We start from the raw sequence: 16,189 nt of genomic DNA, 5'->3' as shown, positions 1-16,189 counted from the left end.
CTACAAAGACAAGGGAAGCTGTTTCAAAAGCAGCCCTGAACAGCTCCCACAGTTCAGGCCGATGGACCCTAGCCCAGCACTCGCTGCGTCCCCTGTGTCTTGTTCCATGCACTAAGGCAGCCACCAGGCCAGCAGGGCTTCAGACGCAAAGGCCCTGGGTCTGGGGGCTGTGTGGCTCCCGTCCGGGGTGGGGGCCAAGGCCCCTGCGCCCCAGCTGACCACTGCCAAGTGGACCACTGCCAAGTGGGAATACAGAAAGCCCAGTATGGGCTAGCTTCCCAGTGACCGTGAGAAGCCAGAATTAGGGATTTTTAGATAGAATGTTGGTAACTAATTCAAATTAAAGCCAAGACTTGTGTGGGCCAAACAAAACACACCTATAGGCCGGACCTGGTCTGTGGCTGCTGGCTTGAGACCTTCCCTTGGGGGCTTGGACCCTTTGAAACTCCTCCCCACTCTCCCCAACGCGCCCCTTGAGGAAACGCTGCACTTGTGCTGACCTCAGAACATACATTGCGCTGCCTGGGACAATGTCCACACCGGCGGGCGGGCCTCTCTGCACCTCCAAACCTCCGCCTGAACACAGTCTCCTCAGTTTCCACCTCCCAGCCTGTTCAGGGGCCCTACTTGCACCCCCGCCACCATAACACCCATCGCTGGAATTCCTCCTTCAATCCCGTCTTCTCTGCTGTATTACAAGCCTCACAAGTCAGGGATGGAGCCCATCTCACTGGGGACCGTACACACCTCCTCGGACACGGTCTGACATAGAGGAGACCCTGGCGCCGTGCTGCCTGGTGACTGACTGACGCTAGGGACAGACGAACAGGTGCAAGGACAGGTGGGCGAACGGGCAGACAGACAGCTATGTACCTAATGCCTCATAATAGGAGTCCTCTGTCCAGCCGTGGGGGTCAAACATGTCCTGAAAAGAAGAAAAGGTCAGAGACGTAGTCACTAAGGGCCATCGGGTGACATAACTGAAAAACCCACGTCCCAACTCCCCAAGTCTTTCCAGGGGTCTTCTTGGCCAGGAGCCCCTGCCTTCAAGGGCACAGGGGCTCAGCCCCTGTCCCTGGTCTGCAGCCAGCTGTCCTCTGGACGGTGAGGGCAGTGAGGTGCCTGTGCCCAGGCCGCTCTGTGGGAGCACGGCGAGTCCACGCTCAGGCCCTCACACCGGGGACCCAGCGCCGGGCATGTGGCCGCAGCCTCATTCCTGGACTCTTTCACACCAGGACTGAGCTCCGCGGCCAGCAGGGCTGCCACATGGCCCTTTCCATGGCTCCAGGCCGAACACGGTACAGCGAGCACAGGGCCCTGGGCGACCCCCCCCCAGTCCTCAGCCTCCCATGCGGGACGTACCTTTGGGTAGTTGGTGCCGAGCTCATCAATTGCACAGAACTGGATCAGCTTCTCATAGATGCTGAAAGAAGAAAACCACCAGGCCCTGAGTCGGCCCGAGGCCCATGGTCCTGGGTGGCAACTGCTTTTATAGGATCAAAACCATCCAGCTCCTGGGCTCAGTGGAAATCTGTAAACCCAGCTGACTTATTCTAAGCAAGCTTCCTGACAGTAGGGGAACATCCGCTGGCCTGACACCTAGTTCCTTCTGCCCTCCACGCCTGCAGAGATGGGCTGCTTGCCAGGGGCCAGGACAGGTATGGTGTTGCAGTGAGGGCTGCGTTTTTCTGGCTCTTACCTGGACATGCGACCTTCAGTTTGTGGCAGGGCTGGGGCCACCACACTCAGGCCCGCACAAAGGCCGGGGCGGGTCCCTGCTGTCATCACACCAGACTCTCCCAGGTGTGCCACTTGCTCAGGCAGTGGATAGAGCAGGGCCCAGGCACAGCTCTGTCCCTAAAGCCTACTGCCCACCCACAGAGTCAGGGGCTTTTTAGAGGTGAAAGAACCCACAGCAGCGGTCCAGTCCCACCCCTCATTGCACAGACGAGGAGGCCGAGGCCTTGTGAGGTCACATGTTTTAGGAGCAGAGTGGAGAGGGAACCCAGCAGCGCTTCCCCATTCTAGTCCAGGCTTCCTGGCTGCCACTCCACACATGGGTTCATGTCCAGCCCGGACCTGAAACGGCAAGCTCCGGCTGGGGTGGCAGTCTGGGTGGTGGCCCCTTTGGACTCAGGTGGGATCTCAGCTGGGTCTCTCCTCGCCACCTCCCCGGGCGCATCTGGGTCCCCAGTCCAAGGTCAGTGACTCAGCCGCCCCTGCAGGCCATGGACACATCACCTGGGGTTCCGGAACTCTTTCTTCCTTTGGATAATGTAGTTCATATCCATCCCCTCCTTTATCTTCCGCTCATAAAGCTTCTGGATCTTGTCCTACGGAGAACAGAAGGGCACGCGTGACCCCCAATCCCAGTCTATGGTCACGTGTGCTGTGTGGACACACAGACACAGGGATCCAGGGCCACATGCAGCCCTGCTCCAGCATACTCTCTCCGCCCAACCTGACCAGCGCTGAGCGGGAGGTAAGCGAGACCAGCCTGTTTGCGCTTTCCTCGACTCCCTCTGGATGGCTAGGAGAGTGAGGAGTTAAAAAGCTCAAGGCTGAGAAGCCACAGAGAAGACCATGGAGGGATCCCCACCTGGTTCGTCAGCTCCTGAACCATCTGAAGAGGAGTTTCAGGCATTAGCGGTGATGGGCAGGGGCTGAAGGCTGGTTTTATACTTTAACTCGGGGTAGGTCCTCAGCAGGAGACCTGGAGGGCTGTGTCCTTTTGGAGGAAGGCAGGAGTAGAGTTTTTTGGATTTGGTATCACAAACTCCCTAGAACGTCCTTTGTGGGGAGGTTCGTGGTGGCCAGTCCCCACCTTTATTAAGAGGCACCACCAGGGGTCAAAAGCTCAGCTGACACTTGCAAGATGAGGTGGGCTGGGGTGCAAGTCCCATGGATGCCCTCTGGGAACATCAGGAGACCTGTCGACTCTATTAGAAAGCATATGTTTTTGCTGAGACTGGCCAGAGGAAGCGCCGAGTTGCAGCGATGGATCTGTAATACATTTACCAGGGAAGAGAGGAGCCCAGAGGGACAGACCTCAACGTACAGCAGAGGTACCAGAGGAAGGCCTGACGGAGGACCGTATATGGAGGCAGGCCTGTCTCTTACAGATGACTTTCTGGGTCCCCTGGGCCATCAGATGGACTAAAAGGCATGCTGTTCCGTGTTTTCTACTGCTCGGAGGATCGGGAAAGGAGCAGTGTTCTGAACTTGAAGGCAGAGCCGCGGGTTGTCCCTGCCTGGCAGATGGCTAGACTGTCCTTACAGGCTGGGACTTGCTGCCTAGTGTGGAGGTTACACCGGGCTGGGGGGTGGCTGGGGGGTGGCGGGCAGAGGGTTGGTTGGTGACTCAGCCAAGGGAGGAGACTTCCGGAAAAGGAAGAGAATCTTCACTGAGCCCGAAGCCCCAGCCCACAGCATTCCACGGCCCCAGGCCCCTTAGTCACTGGTCTGTCAGGGTGGTGCCGGGCCTTGCGCTGTGGCTGGAGGATCGTGCAGAATCTACAGGGTCAGGGTAGGGCAGGTAGACTGCTGTCTCCCCTGGGCAGCTGTGGGGTCTGCCCTGTTCTTCACCACAAGGTCCCACTCACAGGGGACCAGCACAGGGACAAGCAACAATCTCAGAGGCTAAAAAGGTGCAAAAGCCAGCTGTCCCCTGAGGGCTGCTCCCAAGGGCCCAACCGCACTAAATGCTCCACTTCCTTGGGATTTCTGATCTCAGATCAGGTCTGTATGAAGCTCTATCACACCAGTTCGTGAGCTGGTATTTTTGGAATATGAGAATACGAATTTTACGCATAAAAATGCTTGTGTTTTGTATTCTAAAATTTATTTTACATTCTGGTGGTCCCTAGTTTTCTTAGTAAAGTTCCTTCTCAGACGTTCCCACTGGTTCCTGCACAGGAAAGGCACGTCATCTCTGCTCCTGGACCCAGGACCCCCTGGCACGCAAGTGGGGGGGCCCCGGCGGAAGCAGCACTGGGTGATGCAGCGGAGCGGCCGGCGGTACAGGGCCAGCTCCTGACAGCACGCTCAGGGGGCAGCCAGGACCACAGGCTCCTTCCTGCCTGTGCTGCTTCTCCCACAGAGGCCTCTTAACAGTCAGCGCGAACCAGACCCATCACCCAGGCCTCTCGCCTGCACGGCCTCCACAGTCAAGCTCTGTGCTTACTTGTAAGTGATTTGAACACCTGCCAGCGGGTTCAGGCGGGATCTTGATTTCATCAGGTGACATGTTCCGGACTCTTTCAGAAAAGGAGGCTGATGAGAGAGCAGAGAAGGATTCTGTAGGGAGCTGGGGGTTAGGATGGGGACTACACATGGGCAAGGGAAAAAGAAAGCACCCAATGTTTCCAGGGAGGGATCAATGCTACGGAGGCATCCCGAGTAGCCTCTCTCCATGGGCGGTGTCATCTCAGTTGAGATCACATGACCAGAAAGAGCCAGCACGTGCTACCGGGGAAAGGAAAGTTGAGGCAGAGGGTACGAGTGTAAATAGAGCGGGCTACAGTGTCACAGCAGTAACTTCCCAGGAAGGAGCCGTCTGGGGGTGATGGTGTACAGGAGGTGGGAGGGGAGCGGCCGCCGCCATTTGCAGCATCTGCCAGGGTTCGTGGTGTGAAGTTCTGCCGTGGCCAGTGTCGAGCTGCCAGCCGGAAGCCGCTGGCCCAGGCCGGAAGGAGGGGTGCACGCTGGCTGCCAGTGCGAGCCAGCTCCCTGATTCCAGTCCTTCACTGGGCGTACCCCTAACCACCCTCCCAGGGCTCTGGAACCTGAGTCACTTGGGGCCATTCTTCTCATCCTACAGAGAAGCAGGGTGCAGGGCTCCCTAGGCTTGGGGGCTCAAACCTTTCAAAGCTGCCTTATGCATAAATGACATTTTAAAAATTACCTGTTGGGATTAGCTTAGGGTCTTAAAAAATAGAATCAACCTCTTTTGGTCCACCTCATTCTTGGGAACAAAAGGCCTGATTCTGATGTGGAGAACCACAACTTCCAAGGGACAATTCCCTTGGAGACCTGCCACTGCCCCCTAAGTCTCCCCCCCTACCCACTCTCGCCCCATGCTCCTGGCCACCCCGGCGAGCGCGGAGTCATGCTCTGGGTCACTCCGACAATGCACTGCTTGTTGTGGGCTCTGTCCGTGCTCTTGAAAACATTCCCTCATGAAAAGGGCCATACAAAGAGCAAAGAGCAGGCGGGACGGGGTGGGGCAGCATGAAGGGAAAGAATGAACAAACCAGCACCATAACACGCAGCAAGTGCCTCCTGGGCGCCCACTGCGGGCCAGGCCCCGGGCCCCCAGTGGCTTCGGGGAGGGTCTGGCACAGCCTCCCTGTCCTCCTTTCCCACGGCGGGGTGAATGTTTTTTTATCAGAGAAGGTGCTCCATTCCCACTACTACGGTGAACTCAGTGCTGAGCACGGTTGAGGGTACGGCTCCCTGGCTTCGCCAGTCTCCACCGTGCCGACCAAGCCCGCACTCACTGCCAGTACTGAGGCTGGGCCCAGCACAGGGCAGGGTGTCACAGCCCGGCCCCCGTGCCCGCTCACAGTATGTCAGTGAACCCCCAGGTGGGCCCCAGAACCGAGCACTAGAGCTGCCACTTTGGGTGAGCACAAGGGGACTGAGACCGGGTGTCAGTGTGGGCCCGAGACACCAGTGCAGCCTGGGAGCACTTTCCACCCAGGAACCACGTGCCTCTCTTTGCCCAGCACCTTCCTTTCGTCTCCTGACCCCTGCAGCAAGGGGGACACCCAGATCTGGCTGGAGTTTAAACCCTTTCTGACTTCCTCCTTCCTCCCCGCCCCGGGAGAAATGGCAGTGCAAAGCCCGAGATTCAAGCAGTCTGCAAAGGTGAGCCGAGGGTGGAATAAGCTGGGGTGAGCTGGTCTGCTGACTTCAGGGGCCCGGGCAGGCTTTGGGCACACAAGCAGGGAGTTCGGCTCTTCCCTGAGCACGTGACCCACAGACAAAGAACACCCTTTGGCATTTGCCAGGAAAGCCTTTTGGAAAAACAGGGTGTGACAGGGTTGCCATAGCAACCCAACCACACTGGGGCTGTAAGGGGACACAGTATGCTGGGGGTAGGGGAGAGCTCCTCTGGAGCTCCAGTTAGGACAAGAGAATTCCTAGGAAGTAGCTGGCAGATGAAGGGACACACTCGGGAAGCTAGATAAAAGTTTATCCCATGGATTTCAGGAGCCACCTTTCGGTGACCCATCCTGCAGCCCCAGAGTGAATCTGCAGTAGGAGCCATTAGACCCACGCACGGGGCTGTCCGAGCAGCCACAGGCCCCCAACCATCTTCCCAGGACAGACACTGAGACATGTGCCCAGGCCCCTGGGGAGCCATGCCTGGGCCTCCTGTGGGGTCCTCTGGGATGGCCTGGGAGGGCGGCCACACTCAGGACCTGAGAGGCTGTGGTCTGTGTGACTCACCCCTGTGCACGGACTGGTCAGGAAGTGGCGGTGGCACCTACAGCCACCAGGCATCTCTCTAGCAGGACGCAGTGGAGTGTCTCTAGCTCACAAGAGACACAGAGAACCCAACTGGATCACTAACCAGCTGCCACTGTGTCAGGCACGCCTGTGGGGCATCGGTGGGCACCTGGAGGGCACGGACAGAGCGTGCGCTAGTGCTGGAGAAACCTGCAGGCCGGCTCCTCTGCTTTCATTTGCCCCATTTAACCTGAGGCTATCTACACAGAGGAAGCGCTTCTCAGCCCAGGGGACGGAGGGTGCCCCATCCAGAGGGGCCACCCTGTTCAGCTATCCCTTCCTCAGTGAGACACGGCAATGGCAACCAAAGCTACGAGGCTTAAAGACCTCTGTGCCCGCTGCAGCTGAATGGGCTAAAGCAATGGTGGCAAAACCCCACAGTGAAATGGTAGCTAGCGCTAAAAAGAAAGAAGCTGTGGATGCTTCAGCACGGGTGGATCTAAAGAACAAAGCAAGAAGACTGTGACTCCACCTGCATCAATGGTCCAACCGGGGACAACCATGGCCCCCATGGGGACCTTTGACATCAAGAAACATTTTTCATGGTCTGTGTGGGGCAGGCGGAGGTGGCGCCGTGCACATCTAGCCGGTCGAAACCAATGGCGCTGCTGAAACACCACCCAGGGACAGGCCAGGCGCCCCCGGCAAAGAATGATCCAGCCCAAACGTGCTGGCCAAGGCTGCGAAATCCCAGCTTGCAGGACATTCTGAAAAAGGCACAACTACAGTGAGGAAGGGTCGCTGCTTGCCCAAAGCTGAGGAAGCCCTCTGCGAGAGGAGGGTACCAGGGGGCCCTGTGGAGTGACGGAGGTGCTCCACATTACGGCTGTGGTGGGGGTTACCATGGCTACAGTCTCCGTCAGAACTCCTCAAATGGCACACTTTAAACTGGCCAGTCTTACTCAGCGTAAGTCACACCCGAGTACGGCTGTGTTCACAAAGTGGCGAGGAGAGAAAAAGGAAGCTGGTTGTGGAAACCCGGGAGGATGTGGCCGAGGCCCACACACATCCCACCACCTGCTGAGCAGGTGCAGCGCTGCGTGGCCTCAGGGTCCTGAGTGGGAAGCAGGGGGGGGACACTGGACGGGGATGGACACTGTCTGACCCCACCCCGCCCCCAGGTTCTTGGTAGTAAACATCAAAGACGGGTAGGGCGGGGAGGGGACCGGAGTCCCGAGGCTCCAGTCCATTCTCACCCGTGGGTCACCCCCCACCCCCAGGCGGCCACGGGCGTCCTGGCAGGGGGTCCTGCCTCCTTTCTCGAGCCACAAAACCAAAGGACGCCCCTACAGTGCCATTTTCTAAAGAGCAAACCCTGCGGCTTTAGGAACATTCTGGTTTTGATAGGACTGGAAAGACTCACATTCCACTCACAAGAACTCTCAGGATAAAGGCAGAATCCCGCCGAGGGTCTGGGCTGCCCAGAGTGGTCAGCTTTCTGCCCACTTGCTCCTCGGAAGACAAACCTAAGGAGCACTTTCCCGCACTCTTAGTGCGGAAAACCAGAGTGGGCCCCCACCCTTCAGCCCAGCTGTTGGGGAGCAGGGCCCCTGCTCTGTGAAGATTAAGCAGGCAGGGAGAGACCATCACAGCCGCCAAGAGGGAGGGTCAACCCCTCGGTGAGGCCTGGCCAGGCGCTGGGAGAGCAGTCACAAAGTCCATGGCCACTTGGAAGGAGCTGAGTGACTTAAAAGGGTTAGGAGGCCGGGTTTCACACAGCGCTGGGATGCCACTTCCCAGAACTGTGAATGCCCGCCCTCCAGTCACAACGGGCTCCGGGCTCCAGGACTGGGTGGCATGTTCTCCCCGGGGACAGAGCCAAGTGCCAGCAGAGGCCACATCTGCTTCTGGAGCACACGGATATGCCAGCAGGGCAGGGAGGAGGGGTAGAGGGACACAGGACGAGCTCAGGACACAAGGGGAAGGAGCTCCTGGCTGAAGGGGCCCTGAGTCCTTCCTGACAACACTGGCAACTGACCAGAAGAGCCCAATGAAACACACCACGACCGCCTTTCAAAGAACTGTTCCAGGGGGTTGTACCCAGATGCCACAGGAAACGCCAAAGGCCCTGAGAGAAGGCAGGAGAGACCAGGATCACAGCAGAGCGGCTGCCCTGGGCGGTGCAGGAGAAGCCCGCAGGCCTACAGGCCTGCTTGTCCAGCGAGGCTCAGAAATATGTCCCCCTGAGTACTCACCAACTAATTCCTGCGGATCCCGCTTTTCTACCTCTGGGTTATCCTGCAAGAGACAAAAAGAACACAAGGCGGTGAGCCTGGCGCCCCGAACCAGAGCTACTCTCCACAGAGACCGCTCGGGACGCTCAAGGGAGGAAAGAGGAGAGGGTGCTGCAAGGCACCTGAGAGACAGCCGAGGCTCGGGGGCCTCTGGGGCACCTGCAGCCCTGCTCCCTCCACCAGAGTGGCCGGGGCGCTCCAGTGGCCGCTTTGGCCTCTTCTCCACGGCCTCCAGCAGGGATCGACACCCACCAAGGCTGAAGAGAAGGAGCGCCAGCCACCATCTGTCACCTGAACACCTGGACCCGGCTGACACTGTCCCCTGGGCAGCCGCCCCAGAGCACCATGGCCCTGAACTGCCACCGAGGAAGCAAGAGGTGGCTACTTTCTACCATGAAACGCCAAAACTAAACACAAGCCTATCTACTCAAAAGAGGTTTTTCTTACTTTTAGTTTAAGCAAAAAAGGGAGACTTTATCATAGGGGTAAGCCCATGGGACCCTGGAGCAAGCATGTACCCGGACTTAATATTCTCACTCTCTCTCTCTCTCTCTCTCACACACACACACACACACACACACGCACGCACACACGCACGTGCTCGACCAAACCAGGGCCCCGGCACGGAGGCATTCGCTCTGGCTCTCCCTGGCTCACCTCTCAGCTCTCTCTCCATTGGCTTTACGGTCTCTCTGAAGAAGAGCTCTCTCTGATGCTCACTGCAGACCGCTGCCCCCAACACCCGCCGCCACGCGCCCTGCGGTCCCGCACTGTGCTTATTAGCCCTAAGAGCGAAGGTGTCCTAGCAGACGTTTTTCTGGATTCGCTCTGCGTTTACTGCTGAGCAAAGGCTTCGCCTGAACCGGGTCTACCTGGAGGACACGTCCCAGCCTCGTCACCAGCCCAGCACGGGGGGAGGCAGGCCTTCCCTTGCTTCTGTTGTCCCACATGTACATTATCAGGAGGGTCACGCCTCCCCATTTCTAGGGAAACTCGGCCCCTCGAACACCGGTTGGGGGCCTGGAGTGCCGCCACCACACGCTGACAACCGATGTGGCAGAAGCGGAGCTCCCAGGAAGTCACTGCATCTCACTTCCTTTCGCTCTGGTTGGTGAGGGAGGAGGTAAGCCAGTAACAGCCCTGAACAAGGGCGGGACATGGAAATAGCTAGAGAGTGCTCTGCCCTCCGCTCACGAGGAAATGTTACACCAAGGTAATGTGTCAGAAAGGGAGGCACAGGAAGGTAACCGACGTCCCTCTCACTCGATGGCTTCATGATGAGACACCTTAGCCCCCTTCCCCCAAAAGTTCCTCCTGATCGTGGGACAGACCCAAAGCCCTGCACCCTTCTGAACACTGTGGCCATTCATTCCGCCTGGGCCAGCACCGTGTCCAGGCCAGGCTGCTTAGCAACCCGGCTCCTCTGCCCCCTGCCAATCAGGTGGGCAAAGAGGAGGCGGGCCTGGAGGACTGCCATGCCGAATTCAGGTTGGTCATCAATCAGCTGCTCCATGGAGAGTGCCAGTCTCCAGGGGCCCGCGACAGTCCCTTTGTAGCAGGGACTCTGGAGGAGCAAACATGAAAGAGCAGGACAGTACGAAAATGTGCAACCATAAAGGGCCCTTAGAGATCCCTCCAGGGGACAACTTTCTGGGAGTTAGTTGTGGGAAAACAGTTAAGTACATCCCACCTCCTCTCCTGGGCCCATCCGCTGGTCACAGGGAGTGCTGACCTGTTAACTACTCAAAGGCCCCTGGGGGCTCTTTCCCAAAGCCCGGAACTGGGCCGCCCCCTCTCCTGGCCCCAGATGCAGAGCTAAGGAGGCAAGATGTCTGCACTGAATCGCTGGGATTCTGCGTGTCTACTCCAGAAGCCCAGGAAGTCAGTTGCCAAACAAGCAACTTCTCTTCAAAGGGGACTAGTTTACTCCAGGGGCGCCCTGGGGTAGGGGGCAAAGGGCCCTGAGCCTCCCGGTGGCTGCTGGTAGCTTTTCTGTCCCCGGCAACGGGAGCGGCGGGGTGGGAGTCTCTGTATTTCACAAGACCCTTGCCTGGCTTCGCTGAGGTGGCTTAGCCTTTCTTTTTTTGGCGTGGCTACTCAGTCCCCTCCCCTCAATAGATAAACTTGGTGGTTGGTCCCATCTGACAACTAGTCTTCGCTGTACACCCTCACAAGATGTGCGAGTGTGGGCACACACACACAGGTGCTGCGTGCACAGGGTGCACTGAGCCCCACGGAGCCCTGGGCTCTTAATCCCAAACCCCGCGGCCCCAGGAACAAGTCCCGCCCCAATTTCTCCGCAGTGGAATCCAGCTCCACGGTCGCTCCAAGCACACCGATTCCAAGCGTGAGGAGACTCTCCTCCACAAGAGAACTGCGGAGGTCGAGAGTGCGTGAGCCTCCCAGGTGAGGAGCCGCACAAATCGGCACAGCGGAACCTGCCCCCGGAGGGGCTAGGGGGTCTGTGGCTGCTCGGGTTCCCTGTGTGTGTCACGGGAGCCCGTGGGACTTCCGGGGAATCAAGCCACAGGAGCCCGTGCCACCTGGTGGCCACACCTCGTTGTTATATTTCAGAATGTGATTCCTCTGCCCTCTGACGTGAGCAAGCTGGTGGCAAACTCCTGGGCATGTGTCTCTGCATCGAGGTGCCCCTGGAAAAGAACACCAGCCACCCCTGGTCTTCTGGGCCTTCATGCAGCCTAACCCCACACCCTGCCCTGAGCTCGGAAAGGAAAGGGCTTGCCCTGGCTGGGTGGCTCAGTTGGCTGGAGTGTCGTCTCATGCACCAAAATGTTGCGAGTTCGATCCCCAGTCAGGGTACATACTAGGTTGTGGGTTTGACCTCGGTTGGGGCACATACAGGAGGCAACTGATTGATGTTTCTCCCTCACATCTATGTTTCTCTCTCTCTCAAAAAAAAAAAAAAAATCAATAAACATATCGTCGGGTGAGGATTAAAAAAAGAGAAAGGAAAAAGGCTTGCTCATGCCCAAGAGCGAAGGGCTGGAGGTCCCACCCTTACGTGCTCTTCAAGTGGAGGCGGGTCCAGGCCTTGGAGCCATGATGGAGAAAGCTCATCAAGGAAGGAGAGTTGGGGTGCCTGCTGAGACCGGTGAGGACAGGTATCCAGTACCCTGAAGATGCTTTTTAGAACCATTTACACTTGACTGTCCTTTGAGGTAAGTTTCAGCCAACGGAAACCAGCCTCGGGGGATGGACAGGACCTGGGGGGTGGGGCTGCCCACACTCGAGATGAAGACACAGAGGGACGCCTTCCTCCCAGTCTGCCCTGGTCATTTGCTAGGAACTCAGTACAAGAAAGAACCAAGCGCCCGAGTCAGCCATCTTGGAAGCCAGCCTCGGGGTCAGGACAAGCGTTTGACGAAATGTTTACAATGACAGAGCTGAGGAGACAGAGGAAAGGTTCACACTGTCCGACTGCGGGCAGTTCCAGAAACCGGTCTGACAAAGCTGCAGTAGGCAGGCTCCCTCCCGCTGGCCCTTAAAGGGGCAGCAAGGGGGCAGTTGGGAGACACGGGTAAAGAGCAGCAAGAAACCACTCTTCCTTTCCTTCCTCCTCCCGGGGCAGTGTTTCGAAATGCACACAGGGACATCTGTCTTGACTTGCCTGCACAGGGACGCCAGTCTATGCTGGATGAACCCACACCTTGGCCTCCAGGTGGATTTTCTCAGTTGGTCAAAGTATGAACTCAGCCTGGAGAGTCACTCACCACAGACATGTGTGCGTCAGCTGGAGGCGGGACCCACAGCCCCGAGACCCGACACAGAGCACACCCTTCGGATCCGGCAGGCAGGGGGAAGGTGAAAGCAAACCATTAGCCCTAGGAGAGCAATTCACCTAGCAGCCCTCTATTGCAAGTCCAACTCAAACACAAGGGAAAACCAGACCCAACGCACAGCTTCCTAAGAAGCAGAGAGAAGATGGGGAAGGGAGGAGAGATCAGTGAGTGGGTCAGAGGGGCCAAACTCTGAGCCTTCTCCTCTGGCTGTCTGCACCCCTCCAACCACCCCCCCTCCCAGGGCAGGGTCCCCACGGTGAAAGTCCCCACCAGTCAGGCTACAACAAGGCTTCAGCTGGCTGCTGCAGATGCCCCCAGGGAGCAGTGGTGTGAATCAGCCGAATTCTGGTTCTTAATCAGCTGTGTCTGAGACCTGTAAGACACCGGGGCCTCTGACTCAGGAGTCACAGGATCTGGAATGCAGGTTGCCCGGCAGAGAATAGGGAAGTCCAGCCACCAACGAAAAGATGACTGCCCTGATGGGTGTGGCTCAGTGGTCGGGTGTTGTCCTGCAAACCCGAAGGTCTCTGGTTCGATTCCGGTCATGGCACATGTCTAGGTTGTGGGCCCTGTCCCCAGGTGGGGCGTGCGAGAGGCAACTGATCAATGTTTCTCTCCCTCTCTTTCTCCCTCCCTTTCCCTCTCTCTAATAATAAATAAATAAAGTCTTTAAAAAAACGGCTGGAGCAGAGGGAGGGAGCAGGAACACCATGGCCACACAAAGCGGCTGCCGCTTGAGCCCTGAGGACTGACTCCGCAGCAGAGAGGTGCCAGCGGAGGGAATGGACATGTGTTTAGAGCCACTGATGCCTCACTGATCCTCCTGGCACCTGCCGCACGGAGCACGCTCCAAGGTCCAGGGTCCAACTCGAGGCAGAGCGACACTGCCTCCGGCAGCTCGGTTCTGCCAAGGGCAGATGTCATCCTTTCTCCCCAGCTGTGGGAGTATCAGGCACAGAGCAAGCACTCTACATGGCGGGCAGAGGGCAGCCCCCGCCCCGCAGCGCCAGGGGAGGAATGCCGCGGACTGTACGTTTTCTGCTGAATGATGTAATCCAGCATCTTAAATGTAGGCAGCAGCTGTTGGGGGGAAGATTAGTGAACTGGTATCTTCCAAATCTGATGCTCTCAGACCTGGGTCTGTTCGAGTAGTCAGAAATCCTCATAATGTCTCACTTAACGAGCAGAGTACCTACTTAAAAAGGAATTCTCGCTGTGGCCCCAGGCTCAGGGGAGGCTCCCTTTAGCCTGCTCCTCCCTGCCCTTCCCACAGCGCCCTGCCCTGCCCAGGCCTCCCTAGTAAGCCCTGTTCAAACTTCAGACCTGGGCTCAGGGAAGTCTTCCTCCGCCCTCCCACCCCAGCCAACCCTGCGCTCTCACCGTGTGACTTACTGTGGTGTCCCCCGCACTTGCGGTCAGTGCCCTGCCCACTACAGGTGCTCGAATGCGCACCGCACACACACGTGCGCGCGTACACACCTACACACATACACTGCCCTTTCTAAGGGCTAGGGGTTCAGCTTAGGGTTTCGTGGCTACCTCCAGCTACAGTGCTTTGACCCCCAGACTCCAAACCAGTTCATGCCCACAGCTCTCTTCCCTGTGTGGACTCAAGATCGAACGGGAGGCTGCAGAAGAAGAACTAATGAAGGGGCAGGACTGGCAATTAAGGCTGATACGGGGCAGGCAGAAGGAAGAAGGGACACCAATGTTGGGTCGAAAAACCTTAAACCTATCTTGCTACTCCTAACCCTAAGATAAAAAGACACAATTATTTTACAGTTAATTCACTCACTTACTCCACAAGTAACTTATTCATTATTTATCATGGACAAGGCAATGGCCAAACACCGGCAGAATAATATAAACAAAACTCAGTCTAGACACCTGGCTGGTGTGGCTCAGTGGACTGAGTGCCGGCCTGAGAACCAAAGGATCGCCGGTTGGATTCCCAGTCAGGGCACATGCCTGGCTTATGGGCCAGGTCCCCTGGCAGGGGGCAACCACACATTGATGTTTCTCTCCCTCTCCCTCCCTTCCCCTCAGAAAAAAAAAAAAATCTTTAAACAACAAAACCCCCTCAGTCTAGGGGAGTAACTGCAGGCACGACGCTAACCACTCCAATGGAAGGCCTCCCTTGACCCTCCCAACACATCACTCTGCTGCTTCAGGAGCGACTGGCGGCCCTGGGAAGCCCTCTAGAAGACACCAAACTCACAGTCAAAACACAGTTTCCTGAGATGCATGTGTGAGTCACTTCACGTTGCCAAGAAAGCAGCAATTCTGGAACTTTTGTCAAAACGCTTCCAGGCCCCAGAATGAGATTACTGTAGCCTGACAGACATGCTGGGGGGCATGGACCGAGAATGGTCAGTATCCCAAGGCTCTGAGGAAGCCACCGACCCCAGGGCTGTGAGGGGACAGCCCCCCATGGCACAGATGCCCGGCGTGGGCTGTTTCACCCACGTACCCAGGAGAGCTCTGGAGAAAGCCCGTCACCAGCCATTTCCTTCCAGCGCATCCTGTTGGCCAGGACGGGCCCCTGCCATGGCACGCTGCCCGCCTAGGGATGGAAACACTCCATTTATCAGAAAAATGGCCGGAAGCTGGTGGGGCCACTTTGGATGCGATGGACTCGGCTTCACTCCCAGCATTCTGATGGGAAGGCTCAGCTCTCCAAGCTGCGAAGATCTCTGCAGAAGAGGGTGAAACAGGCGTCTGCCAAGACAGACTAAGCCAGCTCTGGACCTGGCTTTGCAGACCCAAGAAAAGGACGGGGGAGACAGGAGGAAACAGTCTCTTATCTGAAAAACCTGTCAACACCTACATGGTGCTGACCACAGGGAGCCCGGCAGACTTCCACAGACACGGACACGAGAGGCTCTGGCCCGTGCATTTCCCAAGGGGAGGAGCTGTTACCTGGCTCTTCCATGGAGGAGCTCAGATTTAACTCTAGACCCTTGAAGATTCTGAGTTTCTTCAAAGTTGTGGAAGTTGTTCTGAGAAGGCCATTCCATTCCTGTCTCTCCTTCCCAAGGGAGACAGTGTCAGGGTGGCTGTGCCTGGGTTTAAAGGTCACCTACATCAGGATGAGTCAAGGCCCTCGGTGGCGGGGCCAGGGTGAGCCCTTTTTTAAAGGTTTTCCACAAACACTGGCACTATGCTCCCAGCTGTATTCGGGGCGCTGTGGGGCTTGGAGCCAGGCAAGGACAAAGGAGACAGCTTTGTAAGGCTGAGGACGACAAAATGAAGTCTCTGAGACACTCAACACGGCCACCGAATCACAAAAGCTCATCCTGCCTGAGAGGTCAGCCACCAAGCTGAGGTGTCAGACTGACATTGGGGCAAATGTGACCTCGATGACAGAAAGCCAGGGGTGTGAAAAGCAAACTGGTCATCACCTACCCACTGACAGGAAGAGGGAATCATTACCTACAGGGCCGGGGGAGTGCCAGTGTCTCTAAGGCACAGCTCAGAAAACTTTTTACCTAACTCCAAAGTTAGGAATACAAATGAGCAAAATCCCATCGGACCCAGACACCACAGAGCAGCAGTTCAAGGGCCAGGGAGTAAAGCACGGAACGGAACGGGACTTCTGGTCAAGATGGCCGAGCAGGCAGGCCCCGGCTGCAAGTGCACAGC

General features: G+C 57.3%; 1 protein-coding gene across 2 annotated transcripts in view; it reads right to left on the bottom strand.

Moving 5' to 3' along the window:
- The window catches only part of SAP30BP (SAP30 binding protein), a 31,494-nt gene that overhangs the window by 1,882 nt on the left and 13,423 nt on the right, over window positions 1–16,189 (bottom strand). For both annotated transcript variants that reach the window (XM_024553690.3, XM_053910620.1), the window contains 5 exons: window positions 8,709–8,751; window positions 4,184–4,272; window positions 2,242–2,333; window positions 1,363–1,423; window positions 874–925 (listed from right to left, as the gene is read on the bottom strand). In XM_024553690.3, the coding sequence (XP_024409458.1) occupies window positions 874–925; window positions 1,363–1,423; window positions 2,242–2,333; window positions 4,184–4,272; window positions 8,709–8,751 (337 nt within the window). The remainder of the gene's footprint in view (window positions 1–873; window positions 926–1,362; window positions 1,424–2,241; window positions 2,334–4,183; window positions 4,273–8,708; window positions 8,752–16,189) is intronic.

Source organism: Desmodus rotundus, chromosome 9 (assembly GCF_022682495.2).
Source record: "Desmodus rotundus isolate HL8 chromosome 9, HLdesRot8A.1, whole genome shotgun sequence".
Lineage (NCBI taxonomy): Eukaryota > Metazoa > Chordata > Mammalia > Chiroptera > Phyllostomidae > Desmodus > Desmodus rotundus.
This window is presented reverse-complemented; position numbering and strand designations above follow the sequence as displayed.